At 36.1% G+C, this 25,891-nt stretch overlaps 2 protein-coding genes across 3 annotated transcripts in view; both read right to left on the reverse strand.

Moving 5' to 3' along the window:
• Nucleotides 1–3,090: 3,090 nt before the first annotated feature.
• On the reverse strand, nt 3,091–6,549 carry si:dkey-187a12.4. The gene is made up of 4 exons (XM_027136219.2): nt 6,033–6,549; nt 4,770–4,987; nt 4,383–4,542; nt 3,091–4,162 (listed from the first exon to the last, which is right to left on the reverse strand). The coding sequence occupies exons 1-4, from the start codon at nt 6,349–6,351 to the stop codon at nt 3,993–3,995; spliced, it is 867 nt and encodes a 288-aa protein (XP_026992020.1). The 5' UTR covers nt 6,352–6,549; the 3' UTR covers nt 3,091–3,992.
• A 763-nt stretch (nt 6,550–7,312) lies between these two features.
• The window catches only part of slc24a3 (solute carrier family 24 member 3), a 64,348-nt gene continuing 45,769 nt past the window's right edge, over nt 7,313–25,891 (reverse strand). Inside the window, exons 4-18 of one of the 2 annotated variants that reach the window (XR_007140461.1) lie at nt 20,670–20,744; nt 20,094–20,178; nt 19,875–19,978; nt 16,197–16,271; nt 15,689–15,714; nt 15,427–15,480; nt 15,209–15,336; nt 14,902–15,062; nt 13,960–14,230; nt 13,644–13,810; nt 13,443–13,557; nt 12,795–12,907; nt 11,064–11,129; nt 10,449–10,881; nt 7,313–7,645 (exon numbers count right to left, since the gene is read on the reverse strand). Coding sequence is in view for 1 of the 2 variants with exons in the window: in XM_027136360.2 (XP_026992161.1) it covers nt 10,738–10,881; nt 11,064–11,129; nt 12,795–12,907; nt 13,443–13,557; nt 13,644–13,810; nt 13,960–14,230; nt 14,902–15,062; nt 15,209–15,336; nt 15,427–15,480; nt 15,689–15,714; nt 16,197–16,271; nt 19,875–19,978; nt 20,094–20,178; nt 20,670–20,744 (1,584 nt within the window). In the remaining variant the exon portion in view is untranslated. Of the gene's footprint in view, nt 7,646–8,628; nt 10,882–11,063; nt 11,130–12,794; nt 12,908–13,442; nt 13,558–13,643; nt 13,811–13,959; nt 14,231–14,901; nt 15,063–15,208; nt 15,337–15,426; nt 15,481–15,688; nt 15,715–16,196; nt 16,272–19,874; nt 19,979–20,093; nt 20,179–20,669; nt 20,745–25,891 lie in introns of those variants that run through there. The other variant, XM_027136360.2, reaches the window with a different exon arrangement.

Genomic DNA, 25,891 nt, shown 5'->3' on the forward strand with positions numbered 1-25,891 from the left:
GGAATGTCTTGGAAAGGAATGCGGTCTTTTGTTTGACTAACAAACAAATTCATTTAAAAAGCATACTGTAGTTCTAATACACAACCTACTGAACCACTCACTGAAAGCTAAAGCAAACACTTCACCAGTAGAAAGAAAAAAAAGATTTTTAATCTTTTTGCACCCAACCCCTTTCATTTACAGGAGCTTGGATGTGCTAGCCTAGTGGTTAAGATGTTGAGCTACTGACCAGAAGGTCATGAGTTCGAATCCCATTTCCACCAAGCTGCCACTGCAGGGCCCCTGAACAAGGCTCTTAACACTCAGTTGCATAAATTGTAAGTCACTCTGAATAAGTGTGTCTGCTAAATGCTGTAAACCTCCACATACAATCTCAGCAGCCCTACGAATTGATTTAATTCATGATCACTAATGAATCCCTTTTAAGTTAAATGACTATAACTTAAAGCCATTTAAAGATATAAATTCTGATAATGGTACGGTGTGATTGCTACCACTGAAACAAACAAAAAAAACAAAAAAAACAAAACAAAAACTAATCACATATTCCCTGCCGATGATTTCCACTTACTTTGAGAACCAGTGTCTTATGTGAGAAAGTAATCTAATTCCTATTTGTTCACCCCTTTACTCACTATGAGACATATGGCATGAAATGATAGTTTCGGAACCCACTGTAGTCCACCATGTGTCACATAGAAAGCCATTTGATTTTCAGACATAACTCATTTGGTGAATATATTCCCTATGTTCTTCATGACACCCAAAGCAAATGGTGGTGGCAGTGCTATTAGATAGTAGTATAAATCATTTAATAATCCAAATAATCAAATAAACCAAAGCTAAATATTGACACTATGAAAAGAATCGTAACAGTATTTAACACTAGGAAAAGTTATGTTTATTCAAAGATATTTAAGACTACAAATGTGATGTATGTACTAATATCATATCAAATTAATATAATTAATAAGATATTTTATAACAGCATGAGATTCAGTTATATGAGAAAAAGGTTTTGGAATAACTTCCGTTTGATTCCAATGACGCAATTAATTTTTCAATAGCTGTTTATACTCATGAACTCCCACCACACATTTGCTGTAGCACTTATGCTACACAGCATTGTGGGAAATCTGAAGCCTTTTCCAGGAAACTTGGGGCACAAGGTGGGGGACACCCAAGAGTAGATGCCAACCCCATCACAGGGCACAATCACACACACACACACTCACAGATAAACCATTCAGCCAACAAACCATGTCTTTGTACTGGGGAGGAAACCAGAGTGCATAGTGGAAAACTTTCCGGAGAACATGCAAACTCGGCACACAAAGGCGGTTTAAATAACTAAAAAATACATAATAACCCATGGTATACAGTAGCAGCTTATAGATGTATCACATATTAGCAATGCACTGTAATTTTTGGATCATGACAAGTAAATCATGACATCTTATATCTCATATATGTCCAATATGGAACCATCTGGGATTCAGGAATAGTGAATCTTGCATTATGCCTATACAAAACAGTCGTAATTCTTCAAACTGACCAACTTGACATCTGTTGCAGGTCATATTTAACCTACAGCTAGCATATATTAGGTACATTATATATACATATACCTAGTTTACTTCCACAGAAGGACACTTGCACTATTGTTAATTTCTTTTTATTATTTCTCTCATCAGTAAATACTTAACATTGGTACAACCTGTAGTGCTTTTTTTTTTTTTTTTCCAAAGTTTGCAAATTAATAAAAAAACAAAGATTCTCCTATGGCTGAGACAGTCTTCAGCATTCATGGACACAGGGGTGGGCACACAGCACAAGACTACACTTTTACACACATATAAGAATCCCAACAAATGTGGGATATATTTGGACAGTATGTGTGCACAGTATATACACCATGAATAGGAATATTCCTATTAAATATTTTCACTAACTGCATATTTTGGTCAGGAATGTGGTGAATTCAGACCCTTTTCCTGGAACACTGAAGAAAAGATAGGAATACATCCTGGAAGGGATAGCTGTCCATCACAGGACACCATGCACACACATTCACACCTAGGGGCAAGTCACTCTACCTACATACATTTTTGGTCGATGGGAGGAAAATGGAGAAACCGAAGGATGCCCAAATGAACACTGGAAGAAGGCAAAAAAAGATGGGGAAACTGAAGCTATGAGGTGACAATACCCACTAGTATCAATTTAAAAATAGTTTTATGTATATTTTTAGGTGATAATGGGATATGTACTTACCTTCTTATTTAGGCATAATGCTTAGTAGGGCTTTAGTAGGTGCTTTATGGTAGGCCCATGGATATAAAGTGTGCTATACAAGGGCAAAACATCCCTGAATTTTAATGTGGCATGAACACTAATAGTTTTGCTATGTAGTGTAGTATATGCTTACAGTCTGTTGAGTCAGTCTCCTGAGTCATTTTATACCTTGCAGATGCATGTGATATTTTTAAATTTGCTTCTTCAAAATCAATTGGAAAAGAAGTTTGTAAAATTCATTTTTTTTGCCTGTGATCGTATTTTAAACATTATAATAGAGATGTGGTATGCCCAGAATCTGGATTTTGCACCTCGACATTGCAGCTGCACACACTGCAGTGTCAGCCAAAGAGCATTTAACCAGAAACAATGTGGTTCAATGCATGAAAAGCAAAATTTTAATTTAAAAAAAATTCTTTAACCATCTGCCATAGTGGTTAAAGAAAGGAAACCAGCAAATTCACATGCAGAGCTCTGGAAAAAAAAGACAAAATACTATACGCATACATAAGGTATAACACTACTTGGAGGACTGGCTCACCAGACATTAACATATATTACACAGGGGCAAAGCCTGCACCTACACTGAGAGTACATTGGAAATCCAGGAATTTTTGGGTGCCCCACTTTAAGCAAATAAATGTACAAGGCATATTTTTTTCAAAAAATTCCCTCTGGGAATCAGTCAAGTGCAGCTATCTAAAAAAAAAAAGTAAGTATAATTCAACTTTAAAAAAAAGGAGGTTGTGTAACAGGCTAGTCTACTTTAATACATTGTCATATGACAGACTGAAAGTCTTTGTTGATTATTTTAATCAAGTAAAATGCATCACCAAATTGTGCAAAAATCAACTGCTTGCTTTAAAATATAGTAAAAGAAAAGTATATAAGAAATCCTCAGATAAGAATAAATTTATAATATTCTTGTACAGTGAAGTGCTCTCAATTTTGTGATCAGATTATCATTCACACTAAAAAACTTCATAATATCCAGTTCAGAGACAGCTAGAAACATTCAATCAAGAGATCAACCACTGCTTCAAATCTTCCCCAATTCAAATCCTGTACACGTATTAGACCAAGAAAACAGAAAATCTGATAGACGTCAATCTCTGCTTGTTCTGATGTTTAAATTGGAGAAAAAAAAATAAAAGTAAATGTTTTATGATGTCTGGAATGATTTTTCTCTTCTGTGCTCATCTGAATATCATGTGGAATGATGCACTGGAAAGACACAACTGTCTATTATCAGAAAGGCACTTAATCTGTAGACATCCGGACAGGATCATCACTTAAAAGTCTCAATCTCATGAACAACTCTAAAAAAAAAAAAAAAATTACATTACATTGTGTTAACTATAGGACCACAGACAAAAAACCCCCACAAAAACAAAATACTAAAAAAAAAACTAGTCTTCAAACTAATACATAAATAATGATACTTGAACAGTCATATGTAACACTAAATTATTCATTTAAACCAAAAGTGCTGCTTTGGTACCATTTTTTTTTTTTTTTACTTCTGTACTCATTTTTTATGTTGTATCTTACCTTAGAAGTCTAAAAAAACAACATCAAGGAGTCAACAAACAAACAAAAACCCAAAAATAAACCCTAAATCACAGAAAAACATGAAAATGTGTTATTTTTTTAATTGGAACTATTAAAATGGGATTACAAACAGTTTGACACTGTTGTCACCCTTCTGTATCAGTATGATGGCATATGAATTCTACAGGAGGTTTGTAATGCTGTCTCCGACCACTGCCTCCTTGTCTGAATGGAGCAAATCGCAGCCACTTCTTTACTACATCTGCAAACTGATGGTGTGTGGCCTCCTTTCCTACAGGGGTCTTCTTTAACGCACCTGTAAAAGAAAAAACCTTTTTTGATATGATGAACCTAATTATCAGGAAACTTATTAAATCTAACTCTAATGTATGACCGTCTCTAATCCAAAAACATCAACAATCATATATCATAAACCCTATATGTCCATTGTTTACCTAGAGCTTCAAATTCATGCATTTTTATGCTGTGATACCATCTTCTCATGTATGAACAATATTTACTGATGAAACACTTACGAAACAAAACACCTTGCAGTCTGGTATTTCTGAAACTCCTTTTCTGTCCTCGCCCAACCCAGTTCAGCTCCGAACCGACACTGAAAGATAAAACTGCCTGCATCAGGCGTCTAACTGCATCATCCACTGTTGCGCCACCCATCCGAGAGAGGTGAGACACCTGTAGTTAAAGATGATTCATAAATTACGCACTAAATAACAGTTACAAAAGTGTTTTGTGACAGGAAATATACGAAAGGTTGGTCAATTTGTACGATTCATAATATAAAAAAGTAAAACAAAACATTATTAATTATACAAATACAATGGGTTTGTATTGAAAATAAAAATGACATAAATGCCACTTTTATGACCAAAGTTTCTGATAATATTTTTATTGGGTTTTACCATTCTCTTCTGTGCTCCATCATTCTCCAGATATCTCTCTGTTTCATCAAGCTGTTCCATTGTCTGTAGTGGTAGCTCTATATCCAAAGTCTCAACATCCTCTTCACACATGTGTCCTTGAATCATGGCTTGCAGGTCTTTCAGCACGGCCCACTGCCTCTGTTGTTCTTCTTTAATCTCCAGCAGGAGCGATATGATTTTTCTGTGTGACGCAGTTTCTGTTTTTTTAAAATGTCGAGAGGACACAATTAGTATCAGTGCTTAACCCATTGAACTTATGCAGCTCTAACATGGTTTTTAGCCTCCTGTTAAATCTTTGTTTGCTAACACTGTAACTGTGTGCTGATGAAGGGCAATTTCTCCCTATGACCCACTAAATGCCAACTTGGGTAACATACCAAACTTTCTTTACACCACTAACATTTTCTCCATTAAACTCCATTAATTGTGTAGAAACAGGTAATCCTATGCGATTATCATTATCATCAATTATAAGTGGTGAGCAAAAACACATTTTAAATCATTCATCTTTTTTACTGCCCTCATTACATTGTTAAGAAAATTGTATGATTTATATTTAATGACTGAACACCATGTCTCACACAGCCCCATTTTTAAACATATATAATATATACAATAACAGTAATAATTTATTATAGCAATAAATACAATACTGCTGTGTTTTGGAATCTGATTGCTTAGAAGGTGTTGATTAATTACATATAACGACACAGTTGTATATGTTGTATGACCGATGCACCATATAATAATGAACAAAATTAATTTGATGTTATTTTTTTTTAAAAAGGGAAAATATAACTGTGTTATATATATAACTGTTTTCTTAAGGAGAGGAGTCTTGAATGTTTCTCAGTAAAGTGACAAGCTGAGTTTCCTATATGATAATAATCTCACAATAAACAGTAAAAAAGACAAAAATAGTAAAAAGTACAAAAATAAAAAATGATAATGTTTTGTTTATGAATAAATCCAAGTCAATCACTGTAGTAAGAAAAAAAACAACACATTGGGACATGCTGTTATTAAAAGATAATCACACGACCCTGTCATTAAAAAAAAATGAATTGTGCTGAAACTACAGTTGTTACATCAATTGTGTCACTATTAATTCTATTTAAATGCCGTTAACTGACTGGACTAGTGATAGTAGTAAAAGCAATGGGCCTGATTTTCTCCCTATTCTAGAAATAGTTCTTTTTAAGTTTAAAGGTGTCAGAATAAACCTCAGACCGCGCCGCCTACCTGCTGACGATGAGGATGAAGATGAGGATGTTGCTGTGTTTGGCATCAACTTTTTTTTTTCGTCCACTAGCTCGTCGGTATAAGACTCCGGAAGGGAGCCTACGATGAAGTGTGGGTCATTCCGCCGTGGTAAACCCTCCATACGCTTCGAATCTTCACGTCTGGATATTTCAGCAGATAGATGATTCATTTCCTGAGACACAGTGGAGAGTCTGTGCTGAAGTGTGTCCAGTGCCATGTCTGCCATGTGTTTGTTCACCAGCCCCTCCACACGCCGCTCCATCGCCCAGTTCGAGCTGTTACCGTTACTGCCTGCCATTGCTTTATTTACGCGAGGTAACCGGCGCACAAATCGCGACTTTATAACAGCAAAACTCTTCTTTTTGCTAAACACATTAGACAAAGACTTAAGAGGAAAACAGGCGGAAGTGGTTGTCAAACTGCCTCCAGCTCGCTAACGTTATGTCACGTTACCGCAACGTCACTGCAACGTTTCCACAACGCATCTGAACTACAAATCCCATAAAGCGCGAGGGCGCACAAGGACACATCCATACAGAATAGAGACCACAAAACAATGTTAGGGCAAAATCTGTCCACAGCAGCTACCCTGTTACACACTGTAGTCTATCCATCCCTTAAAGATCCTGCATTGCGGGAGTCCTTCATGTGTTCCCCTGATGAACTACACATTCATTGTTTCCCCCCTTTGTTCAGACCATTTATTGACAGTCCATAGATTTGGATATAACAGCGAATTAAAATGATATTTTTCTTCATGTACACTCTAACTATTAATACCAACAATTAGCCACTATAAAAAATATTTAATATTGAGTTACATCTGTACTATATTTACTTTTGCAAAGCTGCTGCTGTCTTCTAAAGATATCAAGTGAAATGTGTGTGTATGTGTGTGTTTGAGTATAAGTGTATATAAGTTAAGCAAAGAATTTTTTTTTTATTGAAACAGGATATTCAACCAAAAGACATGTAGTTGATAAATTTTGTCCAGTTTTATGTGATTTCAGAAGAGTTAAGAATTTATTTTTGGATATTATACCATAGTAACAAACTTAAATAGTTTTAACACTAAAATAAACCTAATAAAATATAGCTCATTCTAGTTGGGTCTGGAACAAAACATGTTACGCTGTATTGTATTTTTATCCTTTCTTGAACAGAAGAGTCAAAGTAACTAACTGAGCTTAAAAAAAGCACTCTGTCTGAGGACAAATATAGCATTCGTTCTGCAGAAAATACAGAAATAAAATCACAGTTGTTTCATTACACTTAGGCTTTAATAACATAAAGTATCAGAATCAGAAAAACAAGAATTTTGGCAAAGAATTTTGTCACTTAGCAAAGATCATTTTATTTAAGTTGGAGTAGCAAAAATGTACTCTGATATACACTTCAATCACCTGAACAAAATACTTTAGAACATAAAGCAAACAATTCTTTCTCATCTTGTCTCAAATGTATAGTATACCATTGATTTGGACTTTGACTGGTGTCATCATTAAAGAATCAAAAGGTCCAGCAGTATTCCCATGAAAAACATGCAGTGATCTAAGAGGTCTAATTCCACAGCTGCTTTTCTTCAGTGCTCACTGTTAGATAATAATAAAGAGAAGTCATTTCTTATGTTAAAATATCTTCATGCGAACTAGCAAACCAAAGGGCATTTTACTCAAAACACAAATGAGGACCCAAACATTACACATATCTATGAAAATATAGTTAACAGATATACAGGTAAGAACAGAAAATATAAATATATTTTCATATATCTATATATGTACATTAGCAATGCTCCACCAGGTAAGAATCACATTTGTGTGTTTGGAAATGCTCTCATCTTACAAAAAACTCCAGTAGATGAGCCTCAGTTTAGTATATATGCAGAGAAAATGTTATTCTTAAGTATAGTGTAATGAGTTGTGCTTGTCCTTGCTTTAATCAGTGTGATCGTTTGTTGTGTATATAAAGGAACAGCAGCAAGGTACATTACTAAAATGATTAACTGGAACTGGCCTTTTACCACAGCTCATGAGAACTGTACTGTATCAGTGAAGTAGCCTGTCTCTGACAGAATAATAACTCGTAGAGAACATCGATTAAAGTGTGTAACTGGCATTTTAAGGTTTGTATCATGACAAATTCAGTGATAGCTGACTGTTTATTTCACTACTTGTGCTGTGTAGATTTAAAAAAAAAACAGTACAAATGCCACCTAAATCTTTACTGAACTATGTAGCTAAACTATAAAGTTGGTAAAGTGTAATATTTTCAGGACAAGTATGAGAAAACACTGTATTTATACATGAATGATTATTATTGCATTATAAATTAACTGGATCTCTAAATTTAAACCCTGTTTGCCTTCAAGTCTCAAGTAAACCTCTTCAACAAAACCTCAAATGAACTAGCTAACACTGAACAACCCTTATACTCCAAAAAAAACAAACAAACAAAAAAAAAAACACACACACACACACAAAACAACAAAGAACCCTAAAAGGTCCCATACTATACATTCTATCTGGAATAAGCCAAGGATTTCATTAAGTACAAATGACACATTGATCAGAACTATTGCTAATACTGACATTTCAATTTTGGGATTTTAGGAATCACACTCATACAATGTAATACACCAACACATCTATCAATATGGCAAATCTAAGAACGATATTTTCTGTATTTTCTATCCAAGTAGCAAAAGGAAAAAGACATGGTAGAAACTGTAGATAGAAAGAAACACTTTAAGAAATGAACAGCGTACAATTGAAAATTAATTTTATGAGCTAGACTATGTACATATCAAATAAGTTGATGCACATCCTAAATTTGAAAGCAGATAACCTTTTGAAACATTTTGCATTATAAAGTACAAACAGCTTCTTTGTGATAAAAATACTTTGCTGATTTTACAGCATTTTACAATACAGTTATATAAGCTAAATTCTGCTGTTCAGCTAGGAACAGTAAGACCATGTAAATTGCTCAGTGCATAAATATATGTATTTTCATATAACATATATTGTGACAGAGTGACTTGGGTTGTGTTACTGTAGCTGGAATTTGGGCACCTATCTAAAGTGGATAAAGCCCTCTGATAAGATACAGCGTATAGGTTTACAGGTTGCTGTACCACTGTTCACAGTTCTCAGGCAGATCCATGGTGAGGATATTTTTTCAAGTGATATCTCCAAACTAGACGATCCAAATAGGTTGTGTGAAAGCAGTCCAAACACGCAAGCTTTCAGTTATTTCTAGATGATGTTTGGATTCATCCTCAAAGCCCAAACTACTTTACCAGTATCTACAAGACCAGAGAGTTAGAGTGTTTTTTTCTGCATAAAATCATATTTTTTGATGAAATCCTGCTCATTAAGATAATAGCTTCATTTTACCAGGATGCGTTCCTGTTAATCAGCTACAAGGGTTTGCATGGCAGGGCCCTCTGGGTGGACATCTTGTGACTGGCCAAAAACACTAAGTGAAACACACATACTGTCTGTTGACTCCTTGCAGTAATCATGCCACGTAGGTACGCTGAAACAATTTCATTAAAAAAAAAAAAAGTGGCACACAAAGCTTTCAACGTTAAAGTGACAAAGCGTGGCTGAAACTGGTCATTTCTTTGGGACAGCTGTGGTTTCCTTTAGGACTACAATAAGAAATTACTGTGCATAAATAGTTTTTCAATAAATTATTAAATAGACAAATCTCTGCTTCCATATATACAGAGCAACTAACAAAACAAATAATTAGTAAACATCTTATATAAGCATCAACATATTTTCATTTTCAATTTGACCATAAATAGTTTACTAGAACCCTGATCAAATTTTATTTCCTTGTACCAAATACCAATGATACCTACATGACACTTTCTCATGACCTTCAAGGGAAAATATGTCCAGCCCTAGTTAACTATAAATATCTTTATATGTACAACAATCTTTCAACCTTTCCTACTCTGGTCATCTAGACAATAAGTAAACATACTCTTATTTAACATGTTTAAAAATGAATCCTCAATGTTGAGGAATATAATCCCTGGCAGCCAGACAGAGCTGGTGAGGGAAGTATGAATTAATCTGGGTTTAATGCCCATTATAATCTCCAGTCACCTGATCAACCACATCTGTATTGTCCATAAGAGTGTGTAACAGGTCACCAGTACCTTTTAGCTACTATTATAGTAATCTCTTAAGAAATCTTTCAATATCATAAACTTTTGTGTACCCATAAGTACTAAGTACGTCATGGCCACGGTCTTCAGTTTGACCTTTTCTTAGCCAGTTTAGCAGCTAATAAAACAAACGTCATTATACACACAAACAAAAATTCTTAATATTTCAATATAACAATTCAGTTCTTAATATTCATATAAAATGTTCAAACCTTTGTTTTCACATCAAACCAGGCAGTAGTCATCTTTGTCCATCTCCCGGTCCTGTCTAAGAAGTCTGAGTCTTTGATCAGCTCCACCATGCACATGTGCTCCTCTCTTTTCCTCTTTTCACTGGCCAAAGCTACTGACCAAATGCTCCATCACATGTGGAAAAAAGGGAGGATTTACTTGATCAAGAAGAATGTTTTCATAAAGGACAGGTCAGATCTTCCTCAAACAAGGAATGACAAGTCCTCATGGAACCGACCAAAAGAGGGTAAGTGATCGAGAAGAGTGTTGTCAATGACAAGTGGGCAGATTGACAAAGATGAAGACATTGAATTCAATAAGGATGGAGAAACACAGGAAAACGGCATACATCAGGACACACGCAAAGCCCAGACGTTTGTCCAGGGTCCACTTATTCAGATGCACACCCAGAACCTGGAAGACAAAATCATCCCAGTACTATGAAATCTTTTAAGAGCTTTATTCTTCTGACTTGAATGCCGATAATGACGATATTCATGAAAATTAAAAATTACAGAAATATGAAAATATTTAGAAATACTGGCACTTTATAAGTAGCCATAAGAAATAAACGTTCATCCATGTTTAAGGCTTACCGTAAAAAACACAGATGCTAAAAGCAGTCCAACTGAGAAAATTAGGCCTTTACTGTTGAGATGAATCTAGATAGAAAAATTAATATTTCAATAATTTTACAGTATTACTGATTTTTTGATGCAGATAAACAAAATATAACATGCACATCTGACTAATACAGATCTAATAGAATCGTTTTTTTTTTTCTTTTTGCAACACTTCCACCCTCTAGTGGTCCAAACTAAGCAACATATTGTGCAAGACAACAGTCTGATTTATGTGCATTGGCCTGGGAAAACTCTTAACATGGTGAAATTTTGACTAGAAATAGTTCTTCAGAAATTACTGACCTAAATACTGTATGAAAAGCACACTATGTGTACACTAACCCTAACCCTAGCAGTTAGTTTTAAACATCTTTAGGTAAATTGAGAGAATTAACCATAGTGTATATGGTAAATATATATATATATATATATATATATATATATATATATATATATATATATATATATATATATATATATATCATACAGTAATATAACAATGAAAGTAATTCCATGTTAACAAACTTAACAAACCATAAATTATAAAATTAGATTGATGGTTTCAGGTATGTTACAGAAAAAAAAAAAACTATTTTTGACTGTTTGGGTTTTATATTATGAGTTTTCCATGACCACCACACATATAGTTCAGGATATTTTGAGCTGTGGTTGGGATTTTAAATCAATATGAATCACTTGTTTCTGTTTGCACAGCAAACAGATGGCTACACAGCATATATGGCTATAAGAAGTGAATGCAAGGCATCTGTTGATTGGGAAACCTAATGCAAAATAAATTCAAAAGAAATCAATGTTAAAAACAGACCTGTGGAGAGGAAAAGTTAAGGTGTTTGTTAATTCAGCAGAATGTCAAGTCTCATCCCAGCAGACTGGACTTTCACAGAAACCGACAGGCTGACAAAACAGACCGGCTGTAGATCACTTCCAAAATAAGCTCTCTGTATTTGTCCTAGAGGAGCAGCGGAACATTCTCAACACAGGCACCGAGTCTGGAGTGGACAGGAACTTTTAAAGCCTTCTAACAGGTGTACGTAATGTTTCTCTTGGATAAATACAATTACTTAATTCTTCTAAACCTGGTTCATTCTGCTCTGCTCTTTTCTCCTTTCTTGATTTGGGGCAAAAACATCACATTGTAATTCAATTTGTTGTTGGTCTTTTGGCTACTCCCTGTTTGAGGTCACCACAGTGGAGCCCTTCTTGACACAACCCTCCCATTTCATCTGGGCTTCGCTCCCTGCCCGGGATATTGAACGATAAGAGCATACAGTAGGATCCTGCCAATAGACCACCAGGAGCCCTTGAATTGTTGTTGAAGTAATAGTTTATATTTTATATATTATATATGTATAAGGGAAGTGGTATCTCAGTTGTGTTCTGCTACTGATTGGAAGGTTGTGTAAATGAATCCCAGGACCACCAATCTGCCAGTGCTGGGCTTTTGAGTAAGGTCCTTACCTCAAAGGCTTAACCCTTACCGTGCTCAGTTGTATAAAGTGAAATGAATGTAAGTTGTATTAAACATATATAAAGCTTGTCTGTTGCAAATAAAGCTAAACGTAGTGACTGCTTTGTATTGGCTATAATGAGAGCTTGGAAACTAACCAGATTTGGAGCTAGGATTAACCAGAATTTGATATAAACAGAACATTTTTTTGTATCACATATCTGTTGGTTACTTACTGTTGAGCCGTACTCAATAGCAAGAGTCTTAAGAGCCCAGGGAAGCCCCAGGCCAACCAGTATATCAAAGACATTACTGCCAATGGAGTTTGACACAGCCATGTCACCTAGGCCTGGCAAACAATATAAGCAAGAAAGAAGAGAAATTTAACATGACAAGCAGTTAACAGTATGAACAGAATACATTTGTCCTTCAGTGACATCCAAGATTTATTTTTGAACCAAAATTCTGTCAAAATTATCGGTCACATTCTGTTCAGACTCAGAGCTAGATGAGCTGGGTCTGCCAGTGTCACTCCGTTTGTAGAGCTGCACTGCATTCTTGAATTTTCTGCCTGACGTCTGTTATGTTGCTTTCTCATTAATATCACAAATCTTACTATTTCAGATATCAATTAAAATGGTAAGAAAAGAAGTTCTTGCTCTTTATCCATCATATTTTTAGATAATTGGAAAATTTGCTCATATAAAAATAGCATTTTAACTGCATCAGCATTGTAAGAGTAATAACAATGTCTCCCTTTGGTGTCAAACAAACCACTTCTCACAGAAAAGTGAATTATTAAAGGGCTCTGTATATTTTCAGAAAATAGAGGTCTAAGAAAATAACCAGTTTTGACGATTTGTTGACTATTTTTGGTTTCTCACCTTGCCGTGCCACTATAAGGCTCGCCATGCAGTCAGGGACACTGGTGCCTGCAGCCAAAAATGTAATTCCCATGATGACATCTGGGATGCCCAGAGTGAAGCCGATGACTGTCACCTGGACAGAGGGGGAATAACAGAATTGCAGAAAAACAGAAAAAACTGATATCAAACAAATATGAAGTAGAAAGTAGATGCTCTCACCATCCACACCATGATGTAAGAGAAGCCAGCAATCCAGAGTGTGGAGATGATGAAGGTGACCATGAACCAGCGCTCCCAGCGAGGTGAGGCACAGTTGGGCACCGTGAAGAAAAGCAGCAGACTCAGAGGCCATGCCAACATCCATTTCACCTTATTGCACATGCCCCCTGCACACACACACACACACACACACACACACACACACACACACACACACACACACACACACACACACACACACACACACAGAGAAGATCAATAAAAAGAAGATGCAATTCCGTATGTTTTTGTGATTAATTAGGTTATTAGATGCTACCTGGGCAGTGGAAAGGAACAAAGGGTCCTTCATTCTCATCTTCCTCCTCCTCCTCCTCATCATTCTCATTGTTCTCATTATCCTCATTCTCATTCTCTGTATCAGTGCCAGGATCTGCACCTCGTGTTTCTTCATCTCGATGCCCGTTCCTCCATGTATTCAGGCCTCGCTCTACACTCACAATGCCATTCTCCATTCCACGCCTTACAGGAAATTTGACTATCACCTCAGAATCACCATTACTGAAATGACCGTTGATGAGACGCTGCCGCTGGAATTACACACAATACGCATGCTGATCTGCTGCTGTTCTGTGCATCACTACACATATAATGCTATAACTGGTCAGAGCAGACTTAGAGTATCCATTCATTTTTAGACTTGTTTAATTCATTATCTTCTGATGTCTAGTTATATTTGACATTTCCTCATTTTTTGTTTTTGCATGCAATGCAAATATATGGGTCAAAGATGAGACCCACTCTATTTTGAGTCATGAACAGATCACTTTGTAGAAAATGGTTAATACATATTAAAGGATGTCCCTCACTTTGTTAAACATCGAGTAGTTTATAGGGCAAATGCATATTAATAAAAAATGTAAACCTTTGCTTTAATTTTTTGTGGGAAAATCTTGCTTTACAGAAATGGCTAAAACATTCACACAGTATATGTAAAATTGTTTAATGGATTTAAATTCTACTTTTTTCTTAAAATGACAATATATGAGATTAAATGACATAAGATACCTGATGAATATTTATTGGTGTATATAAATGGTGTATATATGCAGTATTTGTTTTTATACACACAGCTTATAATGTATTCCCTAAATTATCAGAGTAAACACAATTAAACTGTGAACTTATTATTTTCTAAAAAAAAATTAGATGAGTCATAATTAGGAAAAAGTGTGTGTGTGACAGTTTGTGCCTTCCTGACCTCCATGATAAGCATGCGGGAGGCCATGGTGAGACGAGTTCGAGGAGAAAAATGACTAGTGATCATAATCCTCATGCCAGCTTCAGAGAAGGAGAGCTGGTGTGGATACGCAGACAGCAACTCATCCACCATCAGTACTGACGGCTTCCTGTGGAAATTCGCTGAACAGAAAAGAATGCCATATTATATGCATCCATTTACCTTCAACTTCACTTAATCATTACTGGAGTTTTTAAATGAATGTCATTATTGTAAATAATTTTTCTAATAAATTAGTGGATTGTTTGAAATTTTCTGTTCTTGTTACCTTTCTTGAGTAGCACAGCCGTAGCATCACATCCGTCATCAAGGTCTGTGGTGCTCGTTGTACCATTTCCCAGGTTTGTAGCTTTCTTCTTCCTCCGCTCAAAGTAGTGCACCACATATGAGTTACATCTGAGTGACATAGCAGTGATCAATGATTTCAGCAAAAATATGAATGTGTCTCTTAATCAGACGTTGTTCATAAGAAACCAATAAACTTACTTCATTATTAAAATGTAAACCAGGTACATCAAAATCAGGATAAGTGATTCCCACCTTTAAAATGCAACACACACGACCTTTGATTAAAATGTATTAACATGAATTTTTAGCACTGGTTTATTAAAATATCATTCCAAGAAATAAGTGAAAATCATAATGGGAAATAATATATGATACTGTGAAGCTTAGTTGATCTGTTGCATTATAATTTATAAGAGGTTGAAGTTCTTCTGAGGTTAATGAGGATATGAAATTGACTTACCATGTAACCTTCTCGTCATAGATAAACTAGAAAAAGAAAGAAGATAATGTTTTGTACAGGAAATATTTTGTACAGGATAGACCAAAGGAATAAAATGCATTGACCTAATTTTATAACCAGGGGGCAGTAAGACTCAATGTTCTCATATATTTCATTCTGTTTTACGCACACACACACACAGTATTAATTTATAATTTTATTTAAATTGTATGAGATGTAAAGATAAACTTATTTGCAATGTTGATTATATGTTTATAAAACACAAGTGTGTAGTAAGTCAAAAGAATTCAGATACTTCAGATTAACACTGTGTTTAGGTGTATAAACCTTTATATGTGTACAGTAAGTGCATTGCTCGACTCTAGCTACCATGCCAAGTGTTAAATAAGAGGCGTGTTGTTGAGGTTATGGACCCCCAGGGAAAGCTGCTTACTTCTCTTCTCCTACTGTGTGAGAAGAGTCCTGAGCTTCAGAGAAGCATGAGAAACCACTTAGAGACTCTACTCACCACAATCAGAGTGGCCACTGACACAGTGTAGTACATGGAATCCCTCATTAGAGTCCAGCAGGAGAGACGCACCGCCTGCACACCAGGGAAGGACGAGGAAGGAAGAGAGGGTGAGAATGAGATGCAGAGAGCTGAAAGCAAGGTAACATAATGACTAATTTGGTATTTCTTTACAAGCTTATATAGCAGATGGGAAAGGTTTTCGCTGTACGAAATAAGTGAGTGTAAGTTATGAGTGGAATGTTACATTTTTTCCAATATATTTTTCTGTTTCATGTTTACTTTTCAATCTAGATTAATTTTTATAAATCCTGTGTGTGTGTGTGTGTGTGTGTGTGTGTGTGTGTGTGTGTGTGTGTGTGTGTGTGTGTGTGCGCATGCATAGTTAAATGTCACACAGCACATATCTCAAGGCTATCATGTTTGAACACACAGCCCTTACTGCCTACACTTAAAGAAGAAATCCACCCTGAATGTCTTGTAAATCTTTATAATTAACAGGTGAACTTCAATGGCATTTATACTAGATTTATATTGCAATAATTAGTTGACTTTTAAAGTTTAAACATCTTTCATTGACATGTTGGTCTTTTTCTCATTATCAACGGTTTCCTAAAACTCCCACAATGTCATTCAACTAAGTGCTAATACTGGCACCAAATTGTTTTTAGACCTCGTTTCAGTTTCACCTACAGACACTGATGCAGCAGCACTTTAATCCTTCATACTGTTCAACTCTCTTTCCAATTGTTTCCGACTATCCCCTCCTCATTTTTGTGTACATGCATTACACATTTATGTCATGATATCATAGTAATGTGACTGTGAACAATGAGGAAAAATGGTAAAAAAAAAAAAAAAGAAACCTCTCACTTGTTAACTGCAATATTTGACCATTATCCCTGTAAAAAACCCTAAACCTCACCTCTAACCTCTATTCCTAACATGAAATTTGTTTTTCCTTTTAAACACCACTGGAATTGTGCAAAAATGTCCCTCTGTGACATTGCAGCAGGTAAAATTCTCACAGTGAACAACACCTGAAACATTAAGCACATCCTTTCAGCACAACCTGAAACCTTTCAGTAGTAAATAAATAAAATATAATCCACATTAAGGTGAAGTTTTCTTTTAACCAACATGATTAAGCCCAGACCATATCAAATTAGATTCTGTGATTTCTTTGGCTTCTCTAAAGGACTTTGCCTGAAACTATAGAGAGGCAGTCTGTGAATCGGTAGTGAGAGAGTAAGTGCCATACAAAGCCACATTTCCGGTCAGCATCTGATAAGTGCAGGGAAGGAGCAGCTGTAAAAGTGTGTAATGCTGACGTGAGTGTGCTTTCTATATAAAGCAGCAAAGTCAACGTTTGAGAGGCGGAAGTGGTGCACCACGGCAACCCAGGTACCTTGTGCCGCCGTCAGCGTTGCCATAGAGACCGCAGGTTGCACTGCAGTGAAAGGCTTCTAATACCATACACGATAAATTCCTGTTCAGCACTTCATGCACCTTTACTATGCAGTCTCCGTGAGGTCAGTTCCTTGTGTGTGTGTATGTGTTTTCACCTTACTGAGTGTGTGTGAATGAGAAGGAATGTGGTTAGGATGAGTAAGGGTATGAGAAAGCAAGTCTCAGCACTTTAAAAGATTACTCATTGTCCATTTCTTTTTATTTTAGGGAGAGAAGGCATAAAGATGTGGTCATGGGTACCAGGGCAGAGTATGAGAAATGCCACATATATATACACACACACACACATATATATATATATATATATATATATATATATATATATATATATATAGATACATATATATAGAGATATATATATATATATATATATAGGAGATCAAAATTAGAGAACAATTTATGAACACTCAATTTTTTCAGGAATAATGTAATGATCATTGCTCAACATTTGAATATTTTTTTGTTTTATAAAAATTGCTATACCATGCTAATAGAACAGTGTTTTACAAACCAAGATACTTCACTAAAAAACCTTTATTTTGTAGAAAAGACAATGATCAAAATTAGAGAACAGCAATGATCATAAATTAAACTTGCTTTCATCACTAAAAAGAACTTTGGCCCAGTTTTCCTCTGTCCACACAACCTGCTCCTCAGCAGAGGTTAGTCTAGCCTTTTTATTATTTCTGCTAATGACAGGTTTGGTCACTGCAGAGTGGGCTTTTAGTCCAAATTCTCTTAAAGGTTGAGACCCTGTATGACGAGACAGATCTTTACTCTGTTCAGCACTGAACTGGCGAGCAATGCCAAACACAGCAACAGTGTGAACTGATTGCCCCCTGAGATTCTCTGCATTATCTTGTCCTTTCCCGCATTATCTCGTCTTTCGTGGACGACCAGACTTCTTGGGGGACTTGAAAGAGTTTGTGACATTGTAAAGATGTAATATTCTAGAAATCACAGATTTGGAAAGACCAGCTTCTCTTGCTATGGCTGAAAGAGTCATCCCTTTAACCTTTATCTGTACAACCTGTACTGATGGGTTTCGGTCACTTTGGAACGGCTCAAGTCCAAAGTTAGGCTACCAATTAAATAGGGTTTGTCAGGTAATTAAAGAAATTAACACCAGGTGCCAGATTAGCACCAATAATTGGGAGGAATCTGAAATTGTTCTCTAATTTTGATCAGTGTTTTATTCAAATCTCTTTTACTCCTGTTTAGATCATTTTAAATAGGACTAAGCAGTGACCTTCTCTAATTTTGATCTCATCTGTATATATATGTGATACTGTGACACTGTGATACAACATGTGTAAAGAATCATTTTATGTTAATGTTGTGACTGTTTCAGTTTCATTTGTATTTAAAACGGTCAAAAGAAATCCATATTTTTTGTCACGGTCTCCTGCATATAAACACATAAATCCACTTACAGACTGTAAACACCACAACAAAGCATATATTTATAGCAATAGAGAAGAGTATTACTCTCAGCAGCTGCTCTCAAAACACATGCAGCCCTTTGGAATTGCAACCCTTCCAATTCTTGTTGAGTAAATGACATTATTAAATTTAGTGGTTTTAAATGTAATTATTTCTTGTTGCAAATGTACATGGTGGTTGAAGATCCAGCAAGGATAATGGTTAAAAAAAGGAGAGAGAATGAGAAAAGATAGCACCAAGATATCAGATGGATGCAGGAAAATGTTCAAATATGAAAGATAGACATATACGGAAAGCCATGTAAAATGCCAGCAGGGGTACATTTGAACTCCTGACTTTTACAACTGGGAATTTAGCAAGACATTTTTTGTATGTAGATATTCTCTATTAGGCTTTTGGACATAGGAAAAAAATTCCCAAATATCCAAAATAGTACACTATATACCACATGGAAAAGCTAATAAAGTTTACCCTAATACCTCAGTGTCTGATGACTTGTTTTGCTCAGGCATAAGTGTACCACTTGGCAAGATACAAATCCTAGTTCACACGGATAATTTGTATCACTCTATCACTTAATTCAATCCTGTTTTTCCCATTTTCTATCCTTCTGGTCAGTCTGTGTTCACACAGATCTGTTGCAAATGTATCACTACAACAGCTATATTGAAGGATTAGATTTATAACTAATTTAATCGTCTGTCAAATGAATAAACCTAATATAAATATAAATGTACCTACATATGTACACAGTCTCACATTTACCTGACCAGCGAAGATCCCACACACTCCAATGATGCACAGGATGTTAAAGACTGCAGAACCGACGATTGTTCCTACTCCCACATCTCCCTTGGTAACAAACACTCCTAGCCATATGGAGCAGAGTTTTCAGCACAGTTAAAGCACTGCATCCAGTTAGACATGTTGTCATTAAGACCATAAGCTTGAATAGCACGAATGCAGGCTGGCAGCAGATATTACCTATGACAGAGGTGAAGAGTTCAGGTGCTGAGCTGCCAGCTGCCATGAATGTTGCTCCAGCCACATCCTCACTGAGATGGAGGCGCTGAAACAAATAAACAAAAAAAATAACTAAAATTATTAGCAGGGATAGAAACTTGGTAAGGTTTTTAATTTTATAAACCTTTAAGTTTATAATGGTTTATAATTACTATTCATTCTGTCAATTATATAATGTGACTAATGATGTCATCCTTCTGTCGACACTGTCAGTAGCTGAAACTCGTTTCATCCTGGTTTGTTGCAGATAAATAATTCAGTCAGTTGTATGTACTTATTAGGCAAAGTAGGCAATTGAAATTATAAGTGGTCTCAGGAAATGGGATATTTAAGGCTTTGCTTGAAGAAGACAGGAACAGCTTTGGAATTGTGTCTGGCAGAAAGAGACTTAGCTCATCTCATATGTCATATGTTTCACTCGGTTCGATTTACTCCATTAATGATCAAATACTCTTTCTGACCACAACTTCGACAATGGCTTGTGCAAAGCAAAACACTAACTATTCATTAGTTTTTTAATTTTAGTCAATAGTTTACCTCACAAATCTTCTCCAGGGATGGCACGAAGTAGTCATCACACACAAGCGCCAGGGCATAGAACATGTACATGGCCTTTAGATAAATAGAGAAAACTGTTAATTCATTTAACCTACTGTACAGAATTAACACCAATATCACTTACATCAGTAAGCTTTGTTAATAGGTCGGACCCTGCTGTATTTTCCTTCAATTTTGTTGTGAAATTCTGTTTGTACTTTCAACATGTGTGCTCACCAAACACCGCAAATAACAGTGTAAGCAGTGTGCATCATATTTGTGTTAGAATACATTATATTCTTTATTTTTTTTATACAATGTATATTTAGAAAGGAAATGCTGAGAATGTAAAAAACTCCAAATCAATATGAATTAGAATTTAGAACAAACAAATGGTGAAACTAAAACATGCAGAATCTGCTCTGTAGGCTTTATTTACAACCTGCTGAGAGGTCTGTTACCCAACATGGAAAAGCAGCTTGATACACAGATGCACTCCAACAGACTGTTGCTACCGATCAGACACTCCACATTTCATGGAAATATTACATAAGGAATTAGACTGGCTTAGACTGGTGACTCTTTTTTTTAAACCTCAGTTTTTTATTTACATGTAAATAAATGAGCTCATTGTTGGAGTGCATACAGCGTTATAAGGGTCTCATAAGCTGAGAGCATACAGACATCCTCACATACACAAGTTTTCACACTCTTACTGAGAATACTCTGTCCATTTCTTAGAATGTTTGGCTATATCACAGCTGCACCCACAGCAGGCACATGTGTGTACTGAATGTGGGATTAGTCCAGCATCCTCTTGACCTAAAATACAATGGCATTAGCGGTGGGTATGATGCTGTATAGCATTTCTCTATAGTCATAGCGATATAAATACACATTTAATATGTCAGTGTTTGTTCTACAAAGTGGGCAGAAAAAAAAAAGAACTGGATAATTTATTTGTTTTTAAACAAAAGCTACAGCACCCACATACACACACCCCATCCTGTTATCACCACTAACCCTAACCATGTTGGGCAGATGACCTAAATCGAACACAGTGTGTTTCACAAACGTTCTTTTACACCCTCCTCACCAAAACATTTACTGTACATGGGTAATGACACATGGCATTTGGCAAGACATTTTCCATTTTTGTTGTGGTCCTTTGGACCTGTGAATTTAGCACATGTGCTCACATGCTGCATTGTTTGTATTCTGAACAAATCTCTACAGTTCTACCCGAACCCAATCCTTTACCAATTAGTGTGTGTGGTCTGACACACACACACACACACACACACACACACACACACACACACACACACACACACACACACACACACACACACACACACACACACACACACACAAAACAGTGTTGTTATGTAAATCTCCTCAATCTTACCCTGACATAACAGAGCTTGAGAAGTAAATATCCCAAAGATATGAGAGTATGGAAAAAAGAATGGAAAAGCAGGTGAAGGGAGTCTGAGAGGAGCCCCTCACTAACCTCTCTCTGCTTGCACAAGCAGTTAATTAAACAGCACAACATAACAGCAGTGTCACATGGGCCCACAGAGGACTTCAGAAAGAACATGCAGTACTTTTAAAACCCCTTCTTTTAAGTTAAGCACACTCATACATCAGATCACATACAAGGCTTTAGACTGACAAGACTTCAGTTTATGTAGAGTTTTGTAGCCGAAGACGTCAATTCTGAAAGAACCTTTATGTTAAAAAATGTATTTTATACTCTTCTTGCTATTGAGAAAATACTTTTAACGTAATAGTACTTAAGATCTGTAAAATATTTAAAAATGTGTAAAATTTCTCCATTTTAAAATTTTAAAGATTACTTACAAATTATCAACAACAAATCAGTGGCTTCAGCTCTGTTATTTGTAATTATTACAAAAATAAACCAAAAGCTAATAAAACATATGTGACAGAGTATTGATATAATATCCTTAGATTTCCCAGCCCAGGTTTTCAAATCAATAATTATTATGTCCTCACTCTCTCACTCATTTTCTACCGCTTATCCGAACTACCTCGAGCCTGTGACTATCTCAGGCGTCATCGGGCATCAAGGCAGGATACACCCTGGATGGAGTGCCAACCCATCGCAGGGCACACACACTCTCATTCACTATGGATGATTTTCCAGAGATGCCAATCAACCTACCATGAATGTCTTTGGACTGGGGGGAGGAAACCGGAGTGCCCGGAGGAAACCCCCAAGGCACGGGGAGAACATGCATACTCCGCACACACAAGGCGGAGGCGGGAATCAAACCCCGACCCTGGAGGTGTGAAGCGAACGTGCTAACCACTAAGCCACCATTATCATGTCCTATTAAAGATAATTTTGAAAGCCTGCAATTAAAAAAAAAAAACAGATCTTGTTGGTATCTTGAATTCAGGCTTCTGTTTACATTTTTCTCCATTAGCATTTTACCATCTAAGATGGAACAGACCATCTTAGATTTGCCCCTTTCCTTATCGTATGTTCTCACCAGCAACAACAGAGCAGTTTTCATTTTCAATGACAGATGAAACTGACACAACATGAAGCCACACTTGAATTTTATGCAAATGAGGTATACAGTCGTAAACAGACAAATACTGGCTCCAGTCAATTTGTCACACCAATCAACTAGTCTAAACACTCACCAGACTAAACTCACTGGGTCTACTCCCTTTTTAACCACATTGAAAAGGAATTAAACAAAAGGCAATAAAGATGTAAATAAAACCATGGTTTCATATTTTCAAGGGATTTACTAAATTATGAAGATGGTACAAAAGCATTGAAACATCTAAATTAGGTAAAGAAATACAGCATACTGTATAAAATTTTGTGAAACTCAACATATAAGAACTTAGGGGGCTTTCACATTGGCAGTATAGTCTGAAACAGAGCACGGTAATGTGAAAGCTGCCATGTGGACCAGTAATTGCAGCATAGTGCAGAGCCCAAGTCTATCTGCAGGAGGAGTTCAATTGTACTGGAACTGTGCCAAGAATCCTGTGACTGTGAATGCAACTTGTACTCAGGTCTGCACTTGTAAAGAAACTTGCCCATCATTAGTTTCAATAACACATGTGTTCCATGACCGGCAGGGGAATGCTGAGACATAGAAGAGATTTGGTGGCCTGATGAACAAAACAGCACCAAAAAAATAAATAAATAAATCTCACATATACATTTGCGATAAAATAAGGTGAACGTAATCCACAGGGTTTAATAGAATCGAGTGAGGCTGAACCAGACCAGCTCTGTGGGGGATCAGATTTAGACCACAGCAAACATGCCCAGTCTAAAAATCAGATATAAAAGCTTGTGGTCACTGCACACTTAGAAGAAACATGCTTGGATCTTGTGGCCTAGAAGTCTAAAAAATGGGGTTAAAACTTAATCCAAACCAGTATGGGGTTGATTTCGATGTTTCATTTCGATGTCGAACATTTGTCATTTCCATTTGTTTTTATTTTTAATGACATTTCCCCTGACAGCAACAGAAAGCTCTTCCATGACAAATGTTTCTAAATATTCTTCAGTAACCACCTTAACCTGATCAGGGCCATGGTGGATATGGAGCCCATCACTAAGACTCTTGGTGGCAGGGCAAAATGCACACAACTCATGAGTTCAACTCATTCTTACCTAGAGGCAATCATTGAGCGTAGCCAATCAACTTGCAGGCAGTTTTTCAGTTGGGACAAAAGCCATACAGACATGAATAGAACATGCAAACTTCTTTAAATTTCAATAATTGTATATCAAATGAAATACGATGTGATCTGCTCCTCTGGCTAATTAACAGCAGCCACACAGTCTCACTCTCTAGAGGCCAGTTGCCATCCTACACCCACAGCCTGCTTGGGTTTTCGAGCCATTTGTTAACATTTCTGAACTGCCAACAGTGTGACTGAGTGAATGTCAAAAAAAAGGCTGCCAGATGGAAACAGAGAGAACAATGATGTTGGAGTATGTAAACCATGGAAAAGCTGCACAGAACAGCCTACGATAAATCACACTAAGCTCTTTCTGTTCTGGACAACATTTTGCCTGCTCTGCAGATATGTATTGTTTAGCTGTTAAATTGACTAAAATTGCAAAACCAAAAACAAACAAAACAAGCAGCAGGCAGTGAGGCAGAAGTGAACTGATTTCATTTTCTGTAAACTGATGCGAATTATGTGTCATCAGACTAAAGGATCTTGGGGTTTGGCAAAATGCGCATGCAAATACACACATACAAAGTCACACACCTTAGCTGATAAAGTATGTCTTGTGAGAGTCCCACATGTAGGGTTGTAAATAGGATATATTTTTTGTTATTTGCAGAAAGCCATACACACTGACATAAAACCATTAAGATGCCAAAATCTACAATCAATGGCTACATCTCCAATAAAACAATTCAGAAAGCAGCAAAAGAGAGTATAAGATGTTTTTCTCTGCAAACAAGTATTTAAGAGCAGCTATTCAAGCAAGGTTGTATCTCCCTGAGCTAAATCTTTCAAACTCAAAAATGAATAAAATTTTTAATAGCAGAGCCTTGAAATAAACCAATTACTCTCAACCCTTCAGGACTAGTAAAAATAATGTCTAAAAATATCAGAAGACTTTATCTGTAATTTAGCCAATTCTTTTTCCCAAATTGTTCCACTAAAGCTCCATTTCCATTAAATGTTACTGCTGCTTTAAATTCCCTTTCCTATAAACTTTGCTTCTTGCTGGAAACAGTGTTGACCTAGTTGTGTTTTCCATAAACTTTATAGCATATTCAAATCCTTCATCATGGTTATCATGGTCGGAAGACCAAAGGTATCCGTGTTATTTTCATTCTTGTTGAAAGTTAAATGTCTGTGTCTCTGTGAGTTTTTGCAAAAACAATAATAACATCCATACAGTTCTCCTGAAGTCTGATTTGGAGACTAAAATAAAGGTAACTAGGACAAATATCGATATGTTAAGAAATCAAATGATATACACTGACATTGAAGGACTGCATTGGATGATTCTTAATTACAGTAAATAACACACAGTATATATAACATAAACTGTATATTATATATTAGTGTACATTAGAATTTCACTCACAATGATCCTGGTAATGGTGATATGATTTAATTAGAATGTAATATTTTTTTTAATTTTTATGTTATTCAATATCTCAAGCTTTATATCTGAACTGAATGAGAGTAAAAAA

Source organism: Tachysurus fulvidraco, chromosome 4 (genome assembly GCF_022655615.1).
Source record: "Tachysurus fulvidraco isolate hzauxx_2018 chromosome 4, HZAU_PFXX_2.0, whole genome shotgun sequence".
Taxonomy (NCBI): Eukaryota; Metazoa; Chordata; class Actinopteri; order Siluriformes; family Bagridae; genus Tachysurus; species Tachysurus fulvidraco.